Here is a 20,760-nt window from a genome sequence, read left to right as displayed (position 1 = left end):
TCCCTTTTAAAACACTGAAAACCAGGAATATTCAATATCCATTCCTACCCCGATGTCAGCCATGTCTCTGTAATAGCCACGTCTCTGTAATAGCCACAGTATCGTAGTCCCATGTACTTATCCAAGCTCTCAGTTCATCTCCTTTATTCCTGATGCTTCTCGCATTCAAGTAAATGCACTTCAGTCCATCCACCTCACTACTTTTATAGCCTGCACTCTGCTTCTCCTTCCTCAAAGCCTCTCTACCTGTCAGATCTGACTTTTCCCCATCCCCTTCTTCCTCTGACCTACTCCCCCGGTTCCCTTCCCCCTCGCAATCTAGTTTAAACCCTCCTGAAGCACCCTAGCAAACCTGGCTGCAAGGATATTGGCCCCCCTCAGGTTCAGGTGTAACCCGTCCTCTCTGTACAGGTCCCACCTTCCCCAGAAGAGATCCCAATGATCCAAAAATCTAAAACCCTCCCTCCTGCACCAACTTCTCAGCCACACATTTATCTGTCATCTTCTCCTATTCCTACCTTCACTATCACGTGGCACTGGCAGCAATCCCGAGATCGCTACCCTTGAGGTCCTGTTCTTCAGCCTTCTGCCCAGCTTGCTAAACTCACTTTCAGGACCTCATCCCTCTTCCCACCTCTGTTGTTGATACCAACATGAACCACGACTTCTGGCTGTTCTCCCTCCCGTTCTAGAATCCTGTGGACCAGATCAGTGACATCCCGGACCCTGGCACCTGGGAGGCAACATACCATCCAGGATTCATGCTGACTGCCACAGACCTTCCTATCTGTTTCCCTGACTATCGAGTCCCCTATCACTACTGCCTTCCTCTTCTCCTCCTGAGCAGCAGGATTGGTCCCAGTGTCAGAGACCTGGCTGCTGCCGCTAGGCCCCGGCAGGTCATCTCCCTTAACAGCCTCCAAAGCGGAAAACCTGTTATTGAGGAGAACAGCCTCCGGGGTCCTCTGCTCTATCTGCCTGTTTGTTTTCTTTTTCCTTTTCTCTCCCCTGACAGTCACCCTTCTATCTACTTCCTGGACTCCAGAAGTACCTGCTCTAAGGGGGGTGACTGTCTCCTGATGTACAGTATCTACATAACTCTCCCCCTCCCTGATATTGCGCAGTTTGAAGCTGCAGCTCCAGCTCATCAAGTTTGAGCTGAAGTTCCTCCAGCCTCAAGCACTTACTGCAGATGTGGCCATCGTGGACCACAGCGAGGTCCACGAGCTCCCACATCAAGCAGCTGCAGCACACCACCACGTCTTCCATCTGAACTTATTCTTTCTTTTCTCCCCCTAGTTTTTCCTACTTAAAAATTTATAAACAGATAACAGGTAAACCTTACCTTTACCTACTTACCAACTACTCACCCGCCTTCCCCCTTCATGCCTAAGCCCCTTGAGCCAAAGCCAACCACTCGGCTCCCTCAACAGCCTCCAAAACAGAAAACCTGTTACTGAGGGGAACAGTCTCCGGGGTCCTTGGCTCCATCTGCCTGTTCATTTTCTTTTCCCTTTTCCCTCCCCTGACAGTCACCTTTCTATCTACTTCCTGGACTCCTGTAGTGAGGCGACCAGAACTGAGCACAGTACTCCAAGTGGGGTCTGACCAGTCCTATATAGCTGCAACAATACCTCTTGGCTCGTAAATTCAATTCCCCGATTGATGAAGGACAATACACCATATGCCTTCTTAACCACAGAGTCAACCTGTGCAGCCGCTTTGAGCGTCCTATGGACTCGGACCCCAAGATCCCTCTGATCCTCCACACTGCCAAGAGTCCTACTATTAATACTATATTCTGCCATCATATTTGACCTACCAAAATGAACCACTTCACACTTATCTGGGTTGAACTGCATCTGCCACTTCTCAGCCCAACTCTGCATCCTATCTATGTCCCTCTGTAACCTCTGACAGCCCTCTATACTATCCACAACACATCCAACCTTTGTGTCATCTGCAAACTTACTAACCCACCCCTCCACTTCCTCATCCACGTCGTTTATAAAAATCACAAAGAGTAAGGGTCCCAGAACAGATCCCTGAGGTACACCACTGGTCACCGACCTCCATGCAGAATATGACCCTTCAACAACCACTCTTTGCCTTCTGTGGGCCAGCCAGTTCTGGATCCACATTGCAATCTCCCCTTGGATCCCATGCCTTCTTACTTTCTCAATAAGCCTTGCATGAGATACCTTATCAAATGCCTTGCTGAAATCCATATACACTACATCTACTGCTCTCCCTTCATCCATGTGATAAGGTAGATAGACAGGATCTTTTCTCCTAATGGTATGAGAATCAAGGTTAACCACCAGGTCGGATCGGTAGTAAAGAAAGTGCATGATATGTTGGCACTCATTTCGAGAGGTATAGGGTATAAAATTAAGGAAGTGTTGGTGAGGCTCTACAGGGCACTAGTGAGGCCTCATTTGGAATACTGTGCACAGTTTTGGGCCCCATATCTTAGGAAAGATGTGCTGATGTTGGAGAGGGTTCAGAGGAGATTTACAAGGATGATTCCTGGAATGAAAGGGCTTACGTATGATGAGCGTTTGTCGGCTCTTGGACTGTACTCACTGGAGTACAGAAGAATGAGAAGGGACGTCATAGAGACATTTAAAATGTTGAAAGGACTGGACAGAGTAGATGTAGCCAAGCTGTTTCCCTTGGTGGGTGAGTCTAGGACCAGAGGGCACAATCTTAGAATTAGAGGGTACAGGTTTAAAACAGAGATGAGGAGAAATTTCTTTAGCCAGAGGGTTGTGAATTTGTGGAATTCCTTGCCAGGTACAGCAGTGGAGGCCAGATCATTGGAGGCGTTTAAGGAAGAGATAGATAGATATCTAAATAGTCGGGGTATCAAGGGATATGGGGATAAGGCTGGAAATTGGGGTTAGAATAGTGTGTTTTTTTTTGCGCCCCCCCCCCCCCATTTCTCTTTCTTTTTTCCCTTTTCCTTGGAGCAGACTCGATGGGCCGAATGGCCTACTTCTGCTCCCTTGTCTCGTGATCTTGTGAACAAGAGGGAACAGGTTTAAGATGAGAGGAAAAAGTTTTAAAGGGGATCTGAGGGGTATGTTTCTTTTTTTAAACAGAGGAGTTGATATCTGGGAACTCACTGCCAGAAGTGGTGGTGGAGTCAGATACAATGCCTATGTTTAAGAGGCATTTAGACAGGCGCTTAAATAGGCAAGGCATAGAAGGATACAGACCTGGTGTGGGCAGTGTAGATGGGCAAAGAGGTCAGTATGGATGCAGTGGGCCAAAGGGCCTGTTTGTGTGCTGTACTGTTCTACAAACCCCAGCAATTGTAATAAAACGCATCACATCCATAAAACTGGGATTAATTTTGGATTATTATACATGGCAGCTGATGGTCAGCATGGCCTAGGTGGGCTGAAGGGCCTCTTCCCATGCTGTACCTCTCTACAACTATTACCTTGCACTCCTGCGAGTATTCTGTTGGAGGCAGGTCAGCAATGAAGTTGATAAAATCCTACAAAAGATGAGAAATGTTAGTCCACAGCGTGACAACCCCACTTCCTCCCAACTGAAAACCTGTGAAGAAAGAGGTTGTGAAACACTCCTCACCACTGCCTTCTGTGTCCGCTGCACAGCCAGAATCTTGTTCCCAAATGAAAATTTGATGCACTTCACCTCTCCTTTGTCTTCCATTCTTTGAAAAGAAAAGAAAAAGAAGATTGTTGTTTTTAATGAATACCAATTACTGACCTTTCCCAAGAGCTGGCAAGGTTATGAACAGAAAGGGGCAGGAAGTAGAGACAGACCAGAGAGTCATGGAGTCACACAACATGGAAACAGGCCCTTCGGCCCAACTCATCCGTGCCGACTGTGTTGCCCAGTGAGCTAGTCCCATCTGCCTGCGTTCTGCTCTCTAAACCCCCCCCATCCATGTATTTTATCTCAATGACTTTTAAGCATTGTTAATGTGCCCGCCTCAACCACTATTTCTAGCAGCTCGTTCCAAACATGCACCACCCTTTGTGTGAAGAAGCTGCCCCTGATGTCCCTTTTAAACCTCTCGCCTCTGATCTTAAACCTATGCCACATGAAAGTGAGGAAAGGTTGGACATTTTGAGTGAAGTTGTTGAAATTTTCCACATTCCTTCACACCGCGATATACAAGTCTCTATTCCCCCATCCAAAGCATTGCTAGGATGGTGAGGAAACTAAGGCCCTGGCACAGGTTCCTGAGGAACACCACCTGTCAAACAGGGGCAGTGGTGGAAGCCAATATAATAGTGGATTTGAAGAGGCTGTTAGACACATGAATATGCAGGGAATGGATTATGTACAGGCAGAAGAGATTTAGTTTAATTCGGCATCGCGTTCAGCACAGACACAGTGGGCCGAAGGGTCTGTTCTATATTCTAACTCACTGCATGAAGAGTTCTTATCCTTTTGACTTTCTGCAGCACCAACCATTAATGTGTAAATCCAGTCTGATGAAAGTGAGATACCTGCTGTGAACAAACAGTGGAACAACCTAAAACCAGCAGCAGATTCAATGGTTCCAAGTCTCGACTCACTTCACCCGAGTTTGCAGCCAATTTCACACCGGTAGCAGTTTGTACACTTCCTCCCCCCCCCCCCCCATTGATTTACCATCAAGATTAGGCCCATTAAACGAATAAAGTGGAAAAACCACAGGGAAGATCCTGGGACCAAAATACTGACAACAGAAGTACTTTGTTAATGGAACCTAGATACACTTCCATTCTTTGCACCACTTACAAACATGATAAGGTAAGATCTTTATTAGTCACATGTACATCGAAACAGACAGTGAAATGCAGCTTTTGCGTAGTGATTTTGGGGGGCAGCCCGCAAGTGTTGCTGCGCATCCGGCGCCAACATAGCACGCCCACAACTTCCTAACCCGTACGTCTTTGGAATGTGGGAGGAAACCGGAGCACCCGGAGGAAACCCACGCAGACACGGGGAGAACGTACAAACTCCTTACAGACAGCGGCCAGATTTGAACCCGGGTCGCTGGCGCTGTAAAGCATTGTGCTAACCACTATGCTACCGTGCCGTCCGTGCCGAACAGTACAGCTCAGCAACAGGCCCTTCGGCCCACCATGTCTGTGCCCACCATGATGCCAATTTAAACTCATCCCATCTGCCTGCACATGGTCCATGTCCCTCCATTCCCTGCCTGTTCACTTGTCTGTCTAAATGCCTCTTAAACATTGCTATGGCATCTGCCTCCACCGCCTCCCCTGGCAGTGTGTTCCAGGCACCCACCAGTCTCAGTGTAAAAAAAACTTGTCTCGCACATCTCCTTTAAACTTTCCCCCTCTCGCCTTACACCTGTGCCCTCTGGTATTTGACATTTCCATCCTGGGAAAATGATTATCTACCCTGTCTATGCCTCACGTCATTTTATTAACTTCTATCAGGTCACCCCCCCCCCCCCCCCCCCCCAGTCTCCAGAGAAAACAATCAAGGTTTGTCCAACCTCTCCTTATAGCTAATATATTCTAATCCAGGCAGCATCCTGGTGAACCTCTTCCGCACCCTCCCCAAGGTCTCCACATCCTTCCTGCAATGGGATGACTAGAACTACTCTTGGTCCAAACACATAGACGCCACGACCAAGAAAGCTCACGAGCTCCTCTACTTCCTCAGGAGACTAAAGAAATTTGGCATGTCCCCTTTGACCCTCACCAAATTTTATCAATGCACCATAGAAAGCATCCTATCCGGATACATCACGACTTAGTATGACAACTGCTTTGCCCGGGACCGCAAGAAATTGCGGAGAGTTGTGGACACAGCTCAGCACAACACAGAAGCCAGCCTCCCCTCTGTCTACACTTCTCGCTGCCTCAGTTAAGCAGCCAGCATAATCAAACACCCCATCCACCCCAGACATTCCCTCTTCTCCCACCTTCCATCGGGCAGAAGATACAAAAGCCTGAAAGCACGTACCACCAGGCTCAAGGACAGCTTCTATCCCGCTGTTATAAGACTAATGAACGGTTCCCTAGTACAATAAGATGGACTCTTAACCTCACAATCTACCTCATTATGACCTTACACCTTATTGTCTGCCTGCACTGCACTGCACTTTCTCTTAGCTGTAACACTTTTTTCTGTATTGTTATTGTTTTACGCTGTACTACCTCAATGCAATGTTGTAATGAATTGATCTGTATGAACTTTATGCACGACAAGTTCTTCACTGTACCTCGGTACATGTGACAATAATAAACCAATTCCGATAACCAAAGTTTTATACTCCTTAGGGTCTCTTTTTTCTGACCGGAGGTCTATGACAGCAAAGATCAGTGCTGGGACCTCTGTTGTTTGCGATATATATATATGATCTGGATGAAAATATAAGTGGTCTGATTAGTAGTTTTGCAGATGATACAAAAATTGGTGGAGGTGTGGATAGTCAGGAAGGTTGTTAAAGGATTCAGCAGGATAGAGATCAGTTGGAATTCTGGACAGAGAAATAGCAGATGGAGTTTAATCTGGTCAAGTACGAGGTGTTGCACTTTGGGAGGTTAAATGCGAGAGAAAAGTATGCAGTAAATGGCAGGACCCTTGGGAGTATTTACGTACAGAGGGATCTTGTTGTGCAAGTCTGTGGCTGCCCACACCACAGAGTCTGCTTCCTACCCACACCTCTATCCTCCTGATAGCCCAATGCCGGAGACTGAACCAACTGTTCACACTGGGTCATCCTATTTGACCAGGACCTCAGATTCCGAACACATATTTGCTACATGGCCAAGGCACCCCACCTCCAGTTCCAACACCACCTGCCTTTGCTCTGACCAAGCTCCTTTGCTCATCCTGCCTTTGTTATTTTCAGACTAGCTTTATCTACTGGACTCCTTGTCAACCTCCCCTGTGCTACTCTCTGTAAACTCAAGATCTCCACTGTCCCTGCACTGAAAGCCATTCAGCTGAAGAAGTTCTTGCAGCTCACTTTAGGGGAATCTCATCATCCCATTCCCCAATACGCTTTACCAACAGCCTTGCTAATTATTATCCCTCAAATGCCTGCAACTCAAAACCAACTTCTTTAACCAAGTTTCTAGCCATTTTCCTAGCATTTCCTTAAGTAGCTTGCTGTCAAATTGTAACCAATAATCACTTCCATGAATCACCCACGTTGAGCCTGATACAAATGCTACATTTGTATTCTAAGATAACCACTGGTACAATTACTCCTGAAAGTAATCAGCAGAGCAAACTATTGCTTTGTCATTTATGTCATTTCTCTGTAGTAAGAGATACATTCCAATATAATCTACGTTTTCACAAAGATTACAGGGACTTTTTTTAAGAATCAGAACAAGACCGTTTCTCCTTTTTATTCATAGCTCGAAGCAAGAAGTGAAATGAAGGTTCCAAAAGAATGATGCTAAATATCTCTATCGTTACATGTCAGCCAACACAGAGCCCAGCTGTAATGCACCACCACAATCCGGAACCACTAGGTTTCTATCCTATACCACTAGGTCCTATCTTTGCACATACAGGAGCTGTGGAGGATGAAATGCTATTTTCAACTAACACATTCTCAGCTGCATCCCCTTTACACAGGGTGCAGACCATAACTCCTTCACCTTTACCATAGCCTTGGAAAGGGATAGGAGCAGCCATATAGGAAAGTATTTAACTGGGGGAGGGGGAATTATGATGCTATTAGGCAGGAACTTAGGAGCGTAAATTGGGAACAGATGTTCTTGGGGAAGTACACAGCATAAATGTGGAGGTTATTTAAGGAATACTTGCATGGGGTTCTGGATAGGTTTGTCCCATTGAGGCAGGGTAAGGATGGTAGAGTGAAGGAACTGTGGTTGACACGAGATGTAGAATATCTTGTCAAGAGCAAGAAAGAAGCTTACCTGAGGTTTAGAAAGCAGCTTACCTGAGGTTTAGAAAGCATGGATCAGACAGGGCTCTGCAGAGTTACAAGGTAGCCTGGAGGGAGCTTAAGAATGGACTTAGGAGAGCTAGAAAGGGGCGTGAGAAGTCCTTGGCGAGTAGGATTAAGGAAAACCCCAAGGCGCTCTACACATATGTGAAGAATAGGAGGATGACTACAGTGAGGGTAGGAACGATCAGGGATAAAAAGGGAAACATGTGCCTGGAGTCGGAAGAGGTAGGGGAGGTCCTTAATGAATACTTTGCTTCAGTATCCACCAGAGAGAGCGACCTTGACATTTGTGAGGATGGCGTACGACAGGCTGATATGCTAGGGCATGTCGACGTGAGGAAGAAGGATGGGTGGAACTATTGAAAAACATTAGGATAGATAAGTCACCGGGGCTGGATGGGATACATCCAAGGTTATTACGGGAAGCTAGGGAAGAGATTGCTGCACCATTGGCGACGATCTTTGAGTCCTCACTGGCCACGGGAGTAGTGCCAGATGATTGGAGGGTGGGAAACGCTGTTCCTTTGTTCAAGAAAGGGAGTAGGGATAACCCCGGGAATTACAGACCAATGAGTCTTACTTCAGTGGTGGGGAAATTACTGGAGAAGATTCTTAGGAACAGGATTTATGGGCATTTAGAGAAGCATAGGCTGATAAGGGACAGTCAGCATGCCTTTGTGAGGGGCAGGTCGTGCCTCACGAGCCTGATTGAATTCTTTGAGGATGTGACAAAGCACATTGATGAAGGTAGAGCAGTGGATGTGGTGTTCATGGATTTTAGTAAGGCGTTTGATAAGGTTCCTCATGGAAGGTTCATTCAGAAAGTCAGGAGGCATGGGATCCAGGGAAACCTGGCCGTGTAGCTTCAGAATTGGCTCGCCCATAGAAGACAGAGGGTGATGGTAGATGGAGTGTATTCTGCCTGGAGGTCGGTGACCAGTGATGTTCCGCAGGGATCTGTTCTGGGACCCCTGCTCTTTGTGATTTTTATAAATGACTTGGATGAGGATGTGGAAGGGTGGGTTAGTAAGTTTGTTGATGACATGCAGGTTGGTGATGTTGTGGATAGTGTAGAAGTTGCTGTAGATTACAACAGGACATTGATAGGATGCAGAGCTAGGCTGAGAAGTGGCAGATGGAGTTCAACCCGGAAAAGTGTGAAGTGATACACTTCAGAAGATTGAATTTGAAGGCAGAATACACAGTTAATGGCAGGACTCTTAACAGTGTGGAGGAACAGAAAGATCTTGGTGTCCACATCCATTGATCCCTCAAAGTTGCCGCACAGGTCGATAGGGTTGTTAAGAAGGCATATGGTATGTTGGCCATTAGTCAGGGAATTGAGTTCAAGAGCCTCAAGGTAATGTTGCAGCTCTACAGAACTCTGGTTAGACCACACTTGGGAGTATTGTGTTCAGTTCTGGTCGCCTCATTATAGGAAGGATGTGGAAGCTTTAGGGAGGGTGCAGAGGAGATTTACCAGGATGCTGCCTGGATTGAAGAGCATGTCTTATGATGAAAGGTTGAGCAAGCTAGGGCTTTACTCTTTGGAGAGAAGGAAGATGAGAGGTGACTTGATAGAGGTGTACAAGATGATAAGAGGCAGCGATCGAGTGAGCAGTCAGAGATTTTTTCCCAGGGCGACAATGGCTACCATGAGGGGACATAATTTTAAGCTGATTGGAGGAAGGTATAAGGGGGATGTCAGGGGTAAGTTTTTTTTTTACAGAGAGTGGTGGGTGCGTGGAATGCACTGCTGGCAGAGGTTGTGGGGCAGATAAATTAGGGACATTTAAGAGACTCTTGGATAGACACATGAATGATAGAGAAATGGAGGACTCTGTGGGAGGGGAGGGTTAAATAGATCTTAGAGCAGGATAAAATGTCGGCACAACATTGTGAGCTCAAGGGCCTGTACTGTGCTGTAGTGTTCTGTGTTCTATAATCCGATGTATTTTGGGCAGCAGGTCCCACTCTGAATGTGCTGCTGCCATTAACAGCTCCAACTCTTGTTTCCCTCCTTGACTCTCTGGCACTTCCTCCAGCCTTGCACCTTCATCCTTCAGATACTCAATCACTTCTGCCCTCCAAACCAACACAATTTCCCCTTTGTTCTTACACCCACCATCTTCCCTAACCTTCAACTTCCTTAAAGTCGTTCGACAGTGTTCCTCCCTCTCTACAAAATGTGGGCAACTACTTTTGTGAGGGAAGAGAACCACTTCACCAGGTTCTGTGTCCGAGACCCCTTATCTGTCCTGTGCCCATTCGCTTCAAGAATCTACCAAGTGCAGCATTTCCCTAAAAGCTCAAAATAAAACCTGGCTAAAACAGATTACAACTAAACTAATCATCCTAATGTGTATGTAAAAAAAAAGGAAGACAATTAATTACGAAACAGTGTTTGGTTACTCTCAAGGTCCACAATATCAAGTGAATCTATACAGTCATTCCTCGACTTACAAAAGGGTTATATTCCTGGAAAACCATTCTAAAAGTGAGATATCTCAAATGTGAAATGAATTATGGACATTTGGCACCATGTAATGCTATGGGCAGAGTATCCTGCTAATTGTTACAGCAAAATACATCTTTGTAAATCAAAGGCAGATACCCCAAAGAGTCAATGGTGTTATAATGAGAATTCATAAAATGAACAATTATAAATAGAGGAATACACGCAAGGTGTTCCTGCCTCATTATTATAACCAATGCTGTTTTGCAAAACACTACTCTTTTCAGTCATGGAGAATCATCTTTTTGAGATCCATTTTTTTAGGCAAGAGGAATACATTGATTATATGATCTTTCAATCTGCACTGCATGGTTTCAGCATGTGTGTGTTTAACTGTCTCTGCATCATGCTTTACCTGAAAGAGATGCTGGCTTTGTCATCCAGGCCTTTAACCACCACGCCTGTAGCACCCCCAGAGCGAACAGCAAACACCTGTGAACACAAAATGGAAGAAGGTCTACTGTCCAGCCAGGTGAAGTGACATATCATTTTCATGATGTTGATTAAGGACTAAATATTGACCAGCACACCAGGTTAACTCCCCCTCTCCCCTCCCTTTTCTTTTTCCAAAAGTGGTCCAGGGATAATTTATAGAGCGACACAAAAAGCACTGGAGGAACTCAGCGGGTCAGGTAGGGAAATGGACAGGTGACATTTCGGGTTGAGACCCTTCATCAGGACTGGAAAGAGGGGAGATGGTCAGTAATAAAAGGGTGGAGGGAAGGGGTGGAGCGAGAGCTGGTGGATGATAGGTGGATCCAGGTGATGGGGGAGGGGGGGAAGAGTGGGAAGGATGTAAGAAGCTGAGAGGTGATAGGTGGAAGTGACAAAGGGCTGAAGAAGATGGAATCTGATAGGACAGTGGACATGGAATAAAGGGAAGGTGAGGAGGGGAACCAGTGGGGGAGGAAGGTGTGAGTGATGGGTAGATGGAGGGGGCGGGAGAGAGAGCGGAAAGAGATGGGGTGATGGGGGCCGGTGGGATAAGGAAAGAAAAAGGGGGACAGAGGGGAGGGGTTACCAGAAGTTAGAGAAATCGATGTTCATGCCATCAGGTTGGAGACTCCCAAGGAGGAATATGAGGTGGTCTTCCTCTAATCAGTGTCTAGCCTCAACTTGGCAGTAGAGGAGGCCATGGACAGACATGTTGGTGTGGGAATGGGAAGTGGAATTAAAATGGCTGGCCACTGGGAGATCCCAGCTAGCATGGTGGATGGAGCTAAGGTATAATTTATGTTCATTTAGGAGGAAAGATGCTTCATTGCCTCAGTCAAAGGACAGCACCACTAGGGACCTACAGACCGGTAAGCCTGACATCAGTGGTGGGAAAGTTACTGGAAGAGATTCTGAGAGACAGGATTTATTTGAATGTGGAAAGGAAAGGCCTGATTAGGGATGGTCAGCATGGCTTTGTGCATAGGAACTCATGTCTCACAAATTCAACTGTGTTTTTATTTGAAGAGGTGACCAAGAGGATTGACGAGAGCAGGGCGGTGAAATGATCTTCATCTTCTGTGCTGAGAATTCCACAGGTTCATCACCCTGCAAGTGAAGACATTTCTCCTCATCTTGTCTGTACCCTAAAAATATAGACCCCACATTGGGGGAAAAATTCTCCCCACTTCCAATCTGTCTAGCACTGTTGGAACTCCATGTGTTTTGGGGAGATTCCCCCCTCATTTTCCTGAACTCTAGAGCATAAAGACAGTTGACCCATGTACCCCTTCATACAATAGACCTGCCAGCCCTTACAATCAGTCGGGTGAACCTTTGCTGCACTTCCTCTGTAACAAGTGCATCCTTCCTTAGGTAAAGAGACTGAACTGTCCACAATACCCCAGGTGTCATCTCACTAAGGCCCTAATTGCAGCAAGTATCCTTGCTCCTGCATTGAAAACCTCTCACTATGAAGGACAACATACTATTTACCTTCATAACTGCTTGCTGCACTTGCACATCTGCTTTCAAGGACCCAGATCCCTTTAGAACATACATAGAACAGTGCAGAACAGGAACAGACCATTCAGCCCACCATGCCTGTGCCAACCATGATGCCACATTAAATTGCACATCTTCTTGCATATAGTCTATACCCCTCCATTCCCTGCCTGTTCGTGTCTGTCTAAATGCCTCTTAAATGTTACTATCATATCTGCTTCCACCACTTCCCCTGGCAGTGCATTCCAGGCACCCACCACTCTCTGTGTGAAAGAACTTACCACGCAAATCTCCTTAAGACTTCTCCTCTCACCTTAAAGCTATGCCCTCTAGTATATGAATATTTCCACCCTAGGAAAAAGACTCTATCTACCCAATTTATGCCTCTCATAATCTTATAAACTTCTACCAGGTTGCCCCTCAGCCTCTGACGCTCCAGAGAAAACAACCCAAGTTTGTTCAACCTCTCCTTATCACTAATACTCTCTAATCCAGGCAGCATCCTGGAGGCACGAGAGACTACAGGTGCTGAAATCTGGAGCAACACACAAAGCACTGGAGGAACTCAGCGGATCAGGCAGCATCTGTGGAGGGAAACGGATAGTCAACATTTCAGGTTGAGACCCTTTATCAGGACTCCTGGTGAACCTCTTCTGCACCCACTCCAAAGCCTCCACATCCTTCCCGTAATGTAGTCACCAGAACTGCACACAAAACTCCAAATGTGGCCTAACCAAAGTTTTATACAGCTGTAACATTTGTAGATCAATAATTCCCAATCTATCACTATTTAAATAACACTCTGGTTTTTGTTTTTCCTACCAAGGTGGATAACTTCACCTTTTTACATCTGCCAAGGGATTGCTCACACACTCAACTTGTGTTGAAGCCTCTGTGCATCCTCCTCACAATTTCATCCAGTTTCATGTCATCAGTAAACCTTCCAATATTCCCTGATCCAAATCATTGATGTGCATCTTGAATGGCCCCAGTACAGATTCCTGCAGTACCCCACCATCAGCATCTGCCACCCTGATAACGTCCCAGTTATTTCACATCTCTGGTTCCTCTCCACCAACCAATTTTCAATCCATGCCAATATATTACATACACACACTAACTTAGAATGCTACGTGATGCCATGTGCCTGTGATGCTGTTGCAAGCAAATTTTTCATTGCACCTGTGCACACATGTACTGTAGCTGTGCATATGACAATAAACTCAACTTTGAACGTAAACCTTAGGTGGGACTTTATCAAAGTCCTTCTGAAAATCCACAACTCCATGGTTCTCCTTTATCTACTCTACCAATTACATCCCCCAAAAAAAACTCCTGTAGGTTTGTCAGACACTTTTTCCTTGCATAAATCTGTGCTGACTTTGTCTAATCCCAAAGTTTAAGTTTATTGAGACCCACACTCAGCGATTCAGAAACAGCTTCTTCCCCTCTGCCATCAGATTTCTGAACGGTGCATGAATCCATGAACACTACCTCGTTATTCCGTGTATTTTGCACTATATTTATTTATGTAATTTATAGTAATTTTATGTCTGCACAAAACCATACATTTCGCACCATCTAAGTCAGTGATAATAAATCTGATTCTGATAAGCATCCAGTTTTCACATCTTTTACAAGAGACGCTGGCATTTTCCCCGTACAGTTCTGTAGTTTCCCTTTTCCCCTCCCCTTGTTTTTTTTTAAAACAGTGAGGTTACATTTGTCATCCTCCAATCTACAGGAACCAATCCATAATTTGTAAACCAACCCACCCTGTTATAGAAAAGACATGATTAAACAGGAAAGAGTGCAGAAAAGATTTATGAGAACATTGCCGGACTCGAGGGCCTGAGTTATAGGGAGAGATTGGCCAGGCTAGGTCTTTGTTCCTTGGAAAGTACGAGAATGACGGGTGACAGAGAAGTGTTTAAAATTATGAGAGGCACAGATAAGGTGGATGGTAACAGTCTTTTCCCCAGGGTAGGGGAGTCCAAAACTGGAGGGCATAGGTTTAGGGTGAGAGGGGAAAGATTTAAAAGGGACCTGAGGGGCAACTTTTTCACACAGAGGGTGGTGAGTATATGGAACGATCTGCCCAAGGAAGTGGGTGAGGCAGGTACAACAGTATCATTTAAGAAGCACTTGGATAGGTACATGGAGGGGCAGGGCTTGGAGGGATATGGGCTGAATGCGGAAATTGGGAGTAGCTGGGTGGGCACCGTGGTTGGCATGGACTGGTGGGGCCGAAGGGCCTGTATCCGTGCTGTATTGTTCTGTGACTCTATAATCTATAGAATTTCAGAAGGTTATAACTAATATTTCCACCTTTTCATAACCACCCCCAGTTTCCAAATATGCATTTTTTAAAAACATACTATTTTCCTTTAATTCCTCCTTTTCATTAAATTCTTAGTTCCCTGGCATTTCCAGGAAGTTCTCTGTGGTCTCTTCTGTGAAGAACCAAAATATTTTTTAAATGCACTGCTGACTCTTTGTTCCCCATTATAAATTGTCACATTTCTGACTAGAAGGGACCTAGTGTAGAAGGGCAGGCACGGTAGTATAGTGGTTAGCGTAACGCTTTACAGTGCCAGCGACCCGGGTTCAAATCCGGCTGCTGTCTGTAAGGAGTTTGTACGTTCTCCCCGTATCTGCGTGGGTTTCCTCCGGGTGCTCCGGTTTCCTCCCACATTCCAAAGATATACGGGTTAGGAAGTTGTGGGCGTGCTATGTTGGCGCCGGAAGCGTGGCGACACTTGCGGGCTGCCCCCAGAACACTACACAAAAAGATGTATTTCACTGTGTGTTTTGATATACATGTGACTAATAAAGATATGTTATCTTACATTTGTCCACACTAATCTTTTATTTTTACATTCCTATAAAAGCTTTAATCCTTTTCCTTGTAAATTTACTCTCATCTTTCCTCTCAATCAAATCCCTGGCTTCCTGGCTTCATCCCTGACTGTCTGAAACAGGTTTTAACACCCACTTTATCCAGGGCTCCTTACCCCGCCCCACCTGAGGGAAGGGGTCCTCTCCAGCCCACCAGCTATTCCTCATGTTCTAATCGCTCAGCCAGACATCCCCACTGAGTCTCAACAAGTCCTCATTGAGGAGTCAGCGGTGGAAAGGGTGAGCAGCTTTAAGTTCCTGGGCATCAACATCTCGGAGGATCAGATGCAATCACAAAGGAAAACAAGCCAGTGGCTCTACTTCGTTACGAGTTTGAGGAGATTTGGTACGTCACCAAAGACTCCTGCAAATTTCTACATATGTACTGTTGAGAGCAGTCTGACTGGTTGCATCACCGCCTGGTATGGAGGCTCCAATGCACAGGATCGAAGGAGGCTGCAGAGGGTTGTAAACTCAGCCAGCTCCATCACAAGCACAAACCTCCCCACCATCGAGGACATCTTCAAGAGGCGGTGCCTCAAGAAGGCAGCGCCTCAAGAAGGCAGCATCCATCACTGAGGACCCTCACCATCCGGGACATGCCCTCTTCTCATTACTACCATCAGGGAGGAGGTACAGGAGCCTGAAGACCCACACTCAATGTTCTAGAAACAGCTTCTTGACCTCTGCCATCAGATTTCTGAACGGTCCATGAACCCATGAAAACCTCATCATTGCTTTTTTTTGCACTATTTATTTATTTTGTAATTTATAGTAATTCTATGTCTTGCATTGTTCTACTGCTGCAAAACAACAAATTCCACATCATAAGACAGTGGTAATAAATCTGATACTGAAAATGCAATGATATTAAGATAAGATTTATGTACATCAAAACACACAGTGAAATGCACCTTTGCGTAGAGTGTTCTGGGGGCAGCCCACAAGGGTCGCCATCATAGCATGCCCACAACTTCCTAACCTGTACATCTTTAGAGTGTGGGAGGAAACCGGAGCACCCAGAGGAAACCCACGCAGACACAGGGAGAACGTACAAACTCCTTACAGACAGTGGCCAGCATTGAACCCGGGTTGCTGGCGCTGTAATAGCATTACGCTAATTGCTACACTACCGTGCCTGCCATGTGGGTTCCCACAGGGCAGAAGGTGCCTGCAGCCGGTAAATCCATCCCAACGGTCCCCCAAACGCTCGTTCGTATGTATGGGATGTATACAAGTTGCGTGTTCGTAACCTGGGGAGGCTGCGTTCCATCATGCTCCTGACTGGAGATTTAGGGTACTGGAACTGAGTCATTCACTGCAGGTTACCCAACTCTGACCTGCTCTTGCTGCCACAGTGTTTCTCTGGTTATTTCGGTTGGTGGCCCCCTGGGTATTGATGGTGGGAGATTCAGTGATGGTAATGCCATTAAATGTCAAAGGCAGGCAGTTAGACTGGTTCCCGCTGGAGACGGTGATTGCCCTGGCATTGTTGTGATACGAATGTTATTGGCCGCTTAACAACCCATGACTGAATGTTACCCAGGCCTCATTGCGAGCAGGTACGGGCTGTTTCACTTACAGAGGAGCTGCAGATCATGCAATGATCAGCAGATATTCCTACTTCTGACCTGATGATGGATGGAGGTCATTCATGAAGCAGCTGAAATTGAATGGACCTGGAACAGTGCCCAGAATATCTCCCAGAATGTTGTCCCAGGATGACCCATCAACACCCACAACCATCTACCTTTGTGTGAGCTCTGGCTACAGCCATTGGAGTGTTTGCCTTTGATGCCCATTGACTTCAGTTTCGTCAGGGCACCTTGACAGCACATTCAAATGCTGCCTTGATGCACTCTCACTTCACCTCTTTGATCACAAGACAAAGGAGCAGGAGTAGGCCATTCGGCGCATCAAGTCTGCTCTATGAGCTGAACTAAACTATTCCTAGCCAGCCCCAATTTCCAGCCTTATCCCCATATCCCTTGATACCCTGACTAATTAGATACCTATCAATCTCCTCCTTAAACACCCCCAATGATTGGGCCTCCACAGCTGTATGTGGCAAAGAATTCCATAAATTCACTACCCTCTAGCTAAAGAAATTATCTCCTCATTTCTGTTTTAAACCAGTACCCTCTAATTCTAAGACTGTACCCTCTAGTCCTGGACTCACCCACCAAGGGAAACGGCTTAGCCACATCTACTCTGTCCATTCTTTTCAACATTCGAAATATTTCTATGAGGTCCCCTCTCATTCTTCTGTCCTCCAGTGAGTACAGTCCAGTCTTCAGACCAAGACTGTGATGAGATCTGGTGTTGAGTGGTCCTGTGAAGGGTCTCAACCCGAAACATCGACTGCCCATTTCTCTCCATTGATGCTGCTCAACCCGCTGAGTTCCTCCAGCTTTTTGTGTGTTGCTGGAGGAACTCAGTAGGTCAGTTTGTTTGGAGACACAAGAGACTGCAGATGCTGGAATCTGGAGCAACAAACAATCTGCTGGAGGAACTCAGTGGTGAGCTTTATAGCACTGTCAATGGCGGTTTCATCACTTGGCCAATGATTGAGAGTATACTGACTGTATTTGTCCTGCTCTTTGTGAGCAGGTTCAAAAGGATTACCTGATTAACACATAGCTCAATCCTTATATCCTCAAAAAGTGCAGTACGTGGGTTGCTTGCATCAATGATCGAGAACCCATTCAACTGCACAAGGACAGTCCAGTGTGAAATACTTCAGTCAAATCTACATTTTCAGGAGTAATCAGCCAGGGAGACAACCTGGTGCCGGGCAGCTCAATGGGCTGACAATCTCTTTTAGTGCAGAGTGAGGGGTGTCTGGGTATTTGAAAGAGTGAGAGAAGTGGGGGTGTGGAGGGAAGTGTGGGGGGCAGGTGGGGAGGGATGGGTACAGGGGAGGGGCAGGTGGGGAGGGGAGAAGAGATGGGGGTTGAGGCAGTGGACAGGTGATTAAGGGGAGGGGAGGGGAGGGGAGGGGAGGGGAGAGATGGGTGCGGGGGTGGAGGATGGGGAGTGGTGGGTCAGGGCAGAAGGTGGACAATGGGTGATGATGGGAGGGACAGGTTCGGGGTGGGGTTGGGTGGGGAGGGACGGGTTCCGGGGTGGGGTGGGCGAAGGATGGGTGCAGGAGTGGGGAGGGTTTGGGGGATGGGACGGGTGATGAGGGTGGGGGAATGGGTGCAGGAGGGTTTGGGGGAGGGACAGGGCAGGGAGGGTGCGATGGGAGGGGCTGGGGGTGGGGATGGGGGAGGGGAGGGGCGGGGTTGGATGGCAGGGGTGGGGTTCAGGGGATGGGGTGGAGGGTTGAGGGGAGGGGGTGGAGGGGGTGGAGGGTTGAGGGGAGGGGGTGAAGGGAGGGGAGGGGGTGAAGGGAGGGGAGGGGGTGGAGGGGATGAGGGGAGGGGGTGGAGGGGATGAGGGGAGGGGGGCGGGATGAGGGGGATGAGGGGAAGGGGTGGGGGGGATGAGGGGAAGGGGTGGGGGGGGATGAGGGGAAGGGGTGGGGGGGGATGAGGGGGACGAGGCGAGAGGGGGGGGGACGAGGCGAGGGGGAGGGGGATGAGGGGGGAGGGGAGGGGAGGGGGTGAGGGGAGAGGGTGAGGGGAGGGGATGAGGGGGAGAGGGTGAGGGGAGGGGGTGAAGGGGAGGGGGTGAAGGGGGGAAGGGGAGGGGGGAAGGGGAGGGGGGAAGGGGAGGGGATGAGGGGAGGGGATGAGGGGAGGGGAGGGGGTGGGGATGAGGGAGGGGAGGGGAGGGGAGGGGAGGGGGTGGGGGGATGAGGGGAGGGGAGGGGGTGGGGGGATGAGGGGAGGGGGAGGGGGTGGGGGGATGAGGGGAGGGGGAGGGGGTGGGGGGATGAGGAGGGTATGAGGGGAGGGGGTGGGGATGAGGGGAGGGGAGGGGGTGGGGATGGGGATGAGGGGAGGGGGTGGGGGGGGATGAGGGGGACGAGGCGAGAGGGGGGGGACGAGGCGAGGGGGAGGGGGATGAGGGGGAGGGGAGGGGAGGGGGATGAGGGGGAGGGGAGGGGAGGGGGGAGGGGGAGGGGGGAGGGGGAGGGGAGGGGGAGGGGAGGGGGAGGGGAGGGGGAGGGGAGGGGGAGGGGGGAAGGGGAGGGGGGAAGGGGAGGGGGGAAGGGGAGGGGATGAGGGGAGGGGAGGGGGTGGGGATGAGGGGAGGGGAGGGGGTGGGGGGATGAGGGGAGGGGGAGGGGGTGGGGGGATGAGGGGAGGGGGAGGGGGTGGGGGGATGAGGAGGGTATGAGGGGAGGGGGTGGGGATGAGGGGAGGGGAGGGGGTGGGGATGGGGATGAGGGGAGGGGGTGGGGATGAGGGGAGGGGGAGGGGTGGGGGGATGAGGAGGGTATGAGGGGAGGGGGTGGGGATGAGGGGAGGGGGTGGGGATGGGGATGAGGGGAGGGGGTTGGGAGGGGGATGAGGGGAGGGGGTTGGGAGGGGGATGAGGGGAGGGGGTGGGGGTGGGGATAAGGGGAGGGGGATGAGGGGAGGGGGAGGGGGATGAGGGGAGGGGGATGAGGGGAGGGGGAGGGGGTTGGGAGGGGGATGAGGGGAGGGGGAGGGGGTGGGGGATGAGGAGGGTATGGGGGGGAGGGGATGAGGGGGGAGGGGATGAGGGGAGGGGGATGAGGGGAGGGGGATGAGGGGAGGGGGATGAGGGGAGGGGGATGAGGGGAGGGGGATGAGGGGAGGGGAGGGGGATGGGGGGAGGGGAGGGGGATGGGGGGAGGGGGTGGGGATAAGGGCAGGGGGATGAGGGGAGGGGGTGGGGGTGGGGGATGAGGAGGGTATGAGGGGGGGAGGGGATGAGGGGAGGGGGATGAGGGGAGGGGGAGGGGATGAGGGGAGGGGGAGGGGGAGGGGATGAGGGGAGGGGGAGGGGGAGGGGATGAGGGGAGGGGGAGGGGGTGGGGGATGAGGAGGGTATGAGGGGAGGGGGTGGGGATGAGGGGGTGGGGATGAGGGGAGGGGGAGGGGATGAGGAGGGTATGAGGGGAGGGGGTGGGGATGAGGGGTGGGGATGGGGATGAGGGGAGGGGGATGAGGGGAGGGGGATGAGGGGAGGGGGATGAGGGGAGGGGGATGAGGGGAGGGGGAGGGGGTTGGGAGGGGGAGGGGGTTGGGAGGGGGAGGGGGTTGGGAGGGGGATGAGGGGAGGGGGATGAGGGGAGGGGGATGAGGGGAGGGGGAGGGGGTTGGGAGGGGGATGAGGGGAGGGGGAGGGGGTTGGGAGGGGGATGAGGGGAGGGGGAGGGGGTGGGGGATGAGGAGGGTATGAGGGGGGAGGGGGATGAGGGGAGGGGGATGAGGGGAGGGGGAGGGGGATGAGGGGAGGGGGATGAGGGGAGGGGGATGAGGGGAGGGGGAGGGGAGGGGGATGAGGGGAGGGGGAGGGGGTTGGGAGGGGGATGAGGGGAGGGGGAGGGGGGAGGGGGAGG

At 49.4% G+C, this 20,760-nt stretch overlaps 1 protein-coding gene across 3 annotated transcripts in view; it reads right to left on the bottom strand.

The window, feature by feature from the left end:
- Positions 1-20,760, bottom strand: part of rmc1 (regulator of MON1-CCZ1) — a 51,111-nt gene that overhangs the window by 30,018 nt on the left and 333 nt on the right. For all 3 annotated transcript variants that reach the window (XM_052022736.1, XM_052022738.1, XM_052022737.1), the window contains exons 2-4: positions 10,801-10,877; positions 3,601-3,685; positions 3,449-3,505 (exon numbers count right to left, since the gene is read on the bottom strand). In XM_052022736.1, the coding sequence (XP_051878696.1) occupies positions 3,449-3,505; positions 3,601-3,685; positions 10,801-10,877 (219 nt within the window). The remainder of the gene's footprint in view (positions 1-3,448; positions 3,506-3,600; positions 3,686-10,800; positions 10,878-20,760) is intronic.

Source organism: Pristis pectinata, chromosome 9, assembly GCF_009764475.1.
Source record: "Pristis pectinata isolate sPriPec2 chromosome 9, sPriPec2.1.pri, whole genome shotgun sequence".
Lineage (NCBI taxonomy): Eukaryota > Metazoa > Chordata > Chondrichthyes > Rhinopristiformes > Pristidae > Pristis > Pristis pectinata.
This window is presented reverse-complemented; position numbering and strand designations above follow the sequence as displayed.